Source organism: Parasteatoda tepidariorum, unplaced genomic scaffold (assembly GCF_043381705.1).
Source record: "Parasteatoda tepidariorum isolate YZ-2023 unplaced genomic scaffold, CAS_Ptep_4.0 HiC_scaffold_1745, whole genome shotgun sequence".
Classification (NCBI taxonomy): domain Eukaryota; kingdom Metazoa; phylum Arthropoda; class Arachnida; order Araneae; family Theridiidae; genus Parasteatoda; species Parasteatoda tepidariorum.
Window position 1 is genome coordinate 1 of NW_027261464.1, and position 8,066 is coordinate 8,066.

Sequence of the window (8,066 nt, forward strand, 5' to 3'; positions counted from 1 at the left end):
AGTTTAAAGATATTTAGTTTGTATATAGTTAAATGTTTTGAAATCTTCTTAAAAATGAATTTTTCCAGAATATATTAATAACATTTTTTATTATGCTAATTAGAATTATAAGAACAGTGCATTTCAAATGAATCAGAATTTTTTTTTGTCAGTATTCAAGTCGCCACACAATTAATAAATAAAATAAAATTTAAAATTATCAAATATTATTTTGTGCAACAATTATCAAATCATTTGAAGTCATTAAAGTTTTTTCTTTCTTTTTTTTTTACTTAAGTTTTTTTAATTTTAAATTATTGCAGCCTCAATAATTTTTTCTTCATTCACTGAAAAATATTTTCATTTACATTTTTTACTTAGTTCTTTTTCAAAAATCAATAAAAAATATATAGGAGCTTACAGATGAGCGAATTATTTATCCCATAAAAACTACCCTAACAGATTGTGTGACCAGAATGCTCAAAATTGACACATTTTTTACAATTTTTTTACAGTAACAATTAAAGTAACATTGAAATAAAATCCTTAAATCACTGCATTAAAAATTTAAAAGTAACTTAAAATAATTCTTGCAATAAATATATAAAAAAAAGAAGGAAAAAAATATTCTTCTAATTAGTTTAAAAAAATATATTTATTAGTTTTGATTAGTTTAATAGTTTATTTACTAGTTTCAATAGTTTATTTAATAACTAATGTAAAATTTCATATAGAATTACTCAGGTTTTAATGAATACAACCAAGACAATTTTGAATTTAAGTAAACCATTGTTAGTGCAGTTAAAATTTAATTTTAACATTTTATCAGGTAATATTTTACAGTAGTGTGTATTATTAACAGACAATAATCATCTCAAAGCTTAAAAATCATGACTCCAATTTTATTTTTTAATTGAATGTAGTATTGTTATTTTTTAAAGGATTTAAAGAATTTAATTAACGAGAAGGTAATGAATGGTGTGTTACATACTTCACAAACATAGCAATCAACATGAAAATCTCTATCCATAGATACAACTCGCACAGTTTCATCAGTGCCCTATAAAGATTAAATGTCAATATTACAGGACTTAAACATACATAAAAAAATGTAAACAAAACAAGCAAAGAGAAGATGTACCTCAACAGGAGTAATGGCTTGTCCACAAGCAGCACATTTAGGAGCAAACATTCTGAAATTAAAATATTTAAAAGTTTTAAAAGTAATTTTGGAGTTAATTTTTACAGTAATTACAGAGTACAGCAACATACACATTTTAAATATATTTGAAATAAAATAGTAATTTTTTTATTTTTTTTAAAGTATACTTTAATTGGGCCTTGATTGAAATGTAATGAATTAACAAAATGTTATTTTTTGCAGTAAACTGCTAAAAGATAACAATGCATAACAAATTTTTATGCTAAAATTGCAATAATATTTTGTAAGAACATTAAATCTTTTTAAAATTGTGTTATTTGTGTATAACTACAACAGAGAAAGAATTGAAAATCCAGTTTCTTTAGAAACAATATTATTCTTGGTATTATTTTTTTTTTAAATGTAATAAATATGTAAGTAGGTAAATATAAATATTTTTTTAATTTATTGTAAGATTTTATCTTAAAAACATTTCAAAAAAGTAGTATTAAATGTTTTTGAAATTTGCTTTGATGTTCAACAAAAAGTTGGAACTTTTTTTACTGACAAAATAGAACTTTTTTGAAATTTTATTGTTCCGAATTTATTTACCATATTTCATTCAAATTTATTATTCAGTTAATACTACATAGTTTAAAACAATAGATAAAAAGTAATAAATAACTATAAAATTTTCTACTTAGAATTTACATTCAATAAATGAGTTTCTTAATTGAGAGTGAAAAAAAATTTAAATTTCTTAAATACTTCAAGAGATAAAACAAAAAATATATAAAATGAAAGAAAATATTCAAAATAAGTGTTTGTTTTAAAACTTCAACTAAAGGTATATATGCATAGCTTATAATATACATAGAAAAAAAATCCAGTAGATTTTACAAAATATAAATTTCATGATAATACAGTAGAGCGCCGATTATCCGAACTGCTCGGGACCGAATGTGGTTCGGATAATGAAAAGTTCGGATAATTAGAAAGTTGTTTAAAATCTAGTTTAAATGAATATTTATGCACTAACTTCCCTTCAAACTTTTTTCAGGCTTCGGAATGGCAGCACTATCTGAAATAGCTCTGGCATATTTAAACAAAAATGTCTCCAATTTTTATTTATTTTTTTTTTATTTTTTTTACATTTTGAATTTTTTTAAATCATTTTTCAGCTTTTATCTCGATTACTGATTTTTCTTTATTTTCCATTACAAAAAAATCAAGCAAAGACTATTTTTTCAAAGAAGATGCTCTTTTTTGAGCAACCATATCCCTTATTCATTTTAAATAAATCAACTGAACTGGATCGACATCATTTTGACGTTCTAGCCCATTCATTGCAATATTTAATGAATTGCATGCTTCTATATGAGATCTCATATAGAAGTCCACTATCTTGAACTTAATCACATACTTCTTCCTCTTTGTCTGTGGAGTTTCAATTTTCATTCAAAATTTCAGCAACAATTTCATCACCATTTAAAATTTGAAATTCTGTGTCGTTTTCAGTGTCTCGCCGCCAGTCTTCTATTTCTTCTGCTGTATAACCTGGCATTTTTTCATCCGAAAGATCAACTGGTTCAGAAACTTAAGTTTTGTTTGTTTTTCTGTTAAGAATTTTATTCCAAGATTTTCTTAGCGTCAATGTTTTTACTAAATTCCAGGCATTAGCTATCCTCATGCAGCATTCTTTTAAATCAATAGCTTTGATTGAGTCTCGAAAATTCCCCTCATTTTGTTCATCCGATAATAAAATCTTCCATAAAATTTGCTTTCTATGAAGACGTTTTAAGGTTTCAGTGATTTCTTAAGGTTGCACATTAAATATGGTCTATGATGTAGTGGATATTATTTATTCTTTTAAATTTATAAAAATTGCTGATAAGTTTAAAAAACTTTAAAAAAAATATAAAAAAAAACGTATTTGGATAATAAGGGTTTGGATAACCGGCGCTCTACTGTATTAGCAAAGTGTACTAATTATTTTACTTGTTGGGAATTTTATAGTCATCAAAATAGAAAAGCTGAAATTTTTTCCACTTGGAGTTCTAAATAAAATTAAACTTAATATTTTCGAAAAAAAAAAAACTTTAACTGTTTTAAATAAATGAAGCTTGCTTCATTATATATTAGCAACACTTATTTAAATATTCAAGAAAGCATTAACCTGTGCAAAAATTCTATTTCAATAGGGATGTTTTATGAAACCAGTAGACCAGGAGGAACTGGCAAAAATCCATTAGTCTACTGGAAAAACCAGTAAAGTTGGCAGCTATGTATGTATACTCGCTATACAAGGCTTACACAGATAAATTACAGTTAGTTGAACTAAAACAGATGTATTAACAAATATATTATGAAATATTTTCAAATAATGCATCCATTTTTACTGATAAATGTACTATAAAAAAAGAAACAAAAATGAAAATTTACTTGTGGTAATCGTGAACACAGTATATTTTATTCTTCATATCTATTGTAAAAGGTACGCCATCCAGGCATTCATTACAAATGCAACATCTAAAGCATCCTGGATGATAAGATTTTCCCATAGCTTGCAGTATCTGGCATCAAATGGAAATAAACAATGTTTAATATTGTTATGAAAATATTCAAGTTATTAGATTCAGTTGGAATTATTAAACTATTAGTTAATGGATTTAAAATTTGCAAAAAAGTAAGAATAAGACAAGAAATGCATGAAAAGATAAATAGGATACTGGTTAACATTTTTTGTAAGTGGAAAGATTTCTACTTAAAAAAAAAAGAGAAAAAAAAGAAATTAAATCAGAAAATTATAAAATTGAATTTTTGTAGCAAGAAATCAAAATAATTTTATTCAAACAATCTAAAATTTCTGAAAAATAAAACATAATAGAATATTGTTTAAAAACATACCATGTCCATAATCAGATGACCACAAACACCACATTTCTCTGCTGTTTGTTGAAACCCAGAATACTATAACAAAAAATTAACTGCTATTACAAAAAAAATGAAAGAAAAAGCTATAGAATACACATTATTATTAATAATAAAATTGAGACAAATTAAAAAATTTGAAGACTAGGCAGTGAAGAATAAAATAAATTACTTGCCATTTCCAAAATACCTTTATGTAACAATTATGCAAATTAATTTTAATATTATAGTAATAACAATGATTTCAATAATCTTAATTAAAACTAAATTATTAATTTAGCAATGATGCATCTGCACCTCAAATCTGAACTAATTCAATTTCAATTGATATTGCAGCTGCCCAGCTTGGTTTTAAGGGTAGCTATTTTTATTTTTTTTAAAGAAGAAAGAATGTAGAACTTTTTTATTATTTAACAATCCTAAAAAAAAATTTGAGGTTAAGAGATAAAAGAATGAAAATTTTAAGATTAATTTACAATTAGATAAATCAAATAACAAAAAATAAAAGAAGAAAAAGTTGGGGTTGTTTGATAAAATGTACCTTCAATCCATAAAGACCAGACCTGAATAGTAAAAACACAATAGTTACATTTCAGCCATTTGCAAATAAATATTTTTCATAATCATATAGATGCAGGGAAAAACTATTTGACATAAAGTATAATACATATTTAAACCTTTTTAATGAAAAAGAATTGTGTTTAAAAGGTACAATAACACTTGCTTAACTAAGTATGACATGTTTGGGGAAGTTATTAATACAGAAATTTTTCCTCAAAACACAACTTTTACAACATAAAAAAAAAGAATTTTTTATTTATTTTTGCAGGAAAAAAAAACTTGTGAAGAACATTATTAGACGTTTAAGAATTTTAGCAGAAGAATTTTTTATTTATTTTTAAGGCACATATTTATGCATTACTTATATTTAAGGCACACCGCGGACTCGTTTACTGAAAAAAGTTTGAAGAATTTCTATTTATTTTTGCAGGAAGAAAACATGTGACGAATATTATTAGAGGCTTAAGAATTTTAGTAGAAGAATTTTTTATTTATTTTTGCAGGAAAAAAAACAACAGCATGTGAAGAGCATTATTAGACATCACAAACAGTCATTTAGTTAGGAAATAATAAATAATAATAAAAACTTCCATAATCCATAATGCCCACTTCAAAAATGTAGTGCTGATAAAAAAACAGGGCGTCCTTAAAAGTTCGTGCTAGAATAGTTATTTTCTGTACACATTGGTGTTCCAAAACATTAATATCAGGTGTTTTAAATCATTTATATACTGGAATATATCATAATTATTGAGTATATTGTCTTAAAATATTAAAAAAAAGCAAATAACTCAAAAATTTTCTAGACAATATATAATATCGTAGCTGCCAACACAGAAAAGAGGGAAAAACAAAGGTTTAAGTAAGGATAAAAATTTCAAGATAAACATTGCATAATATCTAACATATTGTAAAGAAGTAAATTTAAGAAAAATAAAATACATTAACTCAATTACTCTAACAGCAATAGATTTAAATTGACTATAATATTGCTCATTAGACATTAAATAGACTATGTTATAAAATGTTTCAATAATATTCTTAATTTTAGAATTATAAAAATTTTATTCATTTCATATGGTTAAAACAGGTAATTAAATTGATTTTGAAAATAGTAAGTTTTCACAACAACAAGTTTTAAAATTTCTAAGAGGAAAAACTTTAAAATTAGGTTCACTTCATTAAATTTAAGTGAGTAATAAGCTTAATAAAAATTCTACCCTGCAAACTGTTTTTTGTAGAGACTTCCCCAATGCAAGAAAATTTTAAAAAATATACAAAAGCCCATAAAAATTTCAGATAACAAAAAAATAAATAAAAACTGATAGTAGTTTAGGTAGACAATAAATAACCATTCATCATTAATTATATGAGGAGTAAACAAAACAAAAAAAATAAATAAAGTGGTGACTTAAATATATAACTGGCTACTTTTTTCATTGCTTTTTTTGAAAATAGTTTAATGATAAAAAATACATGAATGAAAGAGATTCAAAATTTAGATTTTTCAGAATCGATCAATTGGTGGTGGAAACAAATTTCTTTAACAATTTATAAATTTCAAAGTTGTAATGTATACATTTAATGTAATTTGCCATCCCAAATATTTTTTAAATAGAGTTCTTTCATCCTTTTTAAGCTATTAAGTTTTATCCTTTTAAGTCAATATGTTTAACTAATTTTTGTCACATATTTATATTACTTTTATTGTTGAATTAACGTTTTACAGTCATAGATTATTTTTAATAAGATTTTTTTTAAAGAAATATAATTTACTACAAGTAAAAAAAAGTTTGTAAAAACCAATCGATATCAGTCACTAACTCATTAGGTGTGAGGAAAAAGTGGACACCAATTCACTAGAGACTACCGGCCACTGGCTACTAATTGTAAATTTAAATTTCTGGTCTAAGTTTACAAGTGAATCTAGTAGAGTTGATAACTAATAAGTTTGAATTAGACTTTAAACTCACTCACTCTTAATTCTGGTACCAATCCAGTAACATGTAATAGCAGATTTAGAGAAATTAAGAACCTAAACAAAATTAATAGACCCACATTTCATTGATATGGTAAAAAATATTACCAAATAAAAAGTAAGATGATTAAATAACTGCAGTAATCCATAATAAAACTTTATTTAGCAATAAAAAAGGTTTTCTTACTAGGTAATCTTCTTCACAATAAACTTTTCCATGGACATTGTAGAAAGCTTTCCCTCTCAGTGCTCGCCCTACAATGATAATAATTTACAAACATAAGCACTTAAAATTAAATAACATAAATTGTAAGCAGGGGTCTGTCCAGACATTTTGTGAAAAATCCGTTTTTGTAAAATTGTGAAAAAATACTCCAAATTTGTGAATATAAAATGAACGTTAAGTCACATTCTTTCAACCAGGGTCCGACTTTTGTGAATTTGTGAAAATAGGGTCCGTTATTGCAAAAAAAACTTTTTCAAGGAGTTTTTAAATTGTAAAGACATACAAGATTACGCTCAACACAGTAGAATTATAATTAAAATAATTAAATTTTAAAAAATAAACAGCAATTCCAGCTACTAAATTAGCGATGCAACATATAAATATTTGGTATTTAGCCTATACTGCGGAACACAAAATATTCATTTCGGACGAATAAAGGAAGAAAAAATTTATTTCGTTTACATCTGTCTTTCTCCCCCCACTTCCTGGGAAAAGTTTATTCGATTAACAAAACAATAATGATAAACAAATTTGTGAAGGGTTCGATTAAAAGATAAATTATCTTGTGAAGGGTCCATTTTTAAGTTATAATATTTTGTGAAGGGTCCATTTTTATGAAAGGATATTTTGTGAAGGGTCCGTTCTAAACAGATCCCTGGTAAGGCTTCATTAACTGTCAGGGTGCGTAGCCAAATCTCTCAGTAAAAAAATAAAAACCTTCACCTTTAAAGTACTTTTTAAGCACTATATACATTAACAAAATGCAAAATAATTCTCAGACTTTACATGATTATGATAAAATAACTAGTTTCTAACAAAGAACTCTTTTCTTGGTTATATTAGCTAACATAAAAAGATATAGAGTGTTTTTGGTTCGAATTTAGAGGGAGGAAAATGAAGCCTGAAACTGAGAATATCTTGCAAAATGCAGCAGAGTTGCACATGAGAGTGCAAAAATCTCACGGAACCCAGATTAGTAGTTACTCCCAAGTATTTCATCAAACATGTAACATAATCGGTGCTATCATACGTTACGGATCGACGGCATGCCGAAATGAATTGTGGACTTGTGGTTGAATGAATTGTGAAAACATTGAATAGAACAGTGTGAAAACCATGTTTTTGCATAGTACGCAGTGATAATTAAATAATGCAGCGAAAATCGACATGAAAAAGCAAAAAAAAAAAAAAAAAAAAAAAAAAAAAAAAAAAAAAAAAAAAAAAAAAAAAAAAAAAAAAAAAAAAAAAAA

At 25.3% G+C, this 8,066-nt stretch overlaps 1 protein-coding gene across 1 annotated transcript; it reads right to left on the reverse strand.

Moving 5' to 3' along the window:
* Positions 1-970: 970 nt before the first annotated feature.
* On the reverse strand, positions 971-6,845 carry LOC107442429 (LIM domain-containing protein jub; the record flags this gene model as incomplete). Its single annotated transcript, XM_043057139.1, is given in 5 exon segments — positions 971-1,039; positions 1,121-1,172; positions 3,563-3,693; positions 4,028-4,090; positions 6,778-6,845. Coding segments are annotated over 5 exon segments (383 nt in total), but the record flags the coding sequence as incomplete, so codon positions are not given.
* Positions 6,846-8,066: the final 1,221 nt, after the last annotated feature.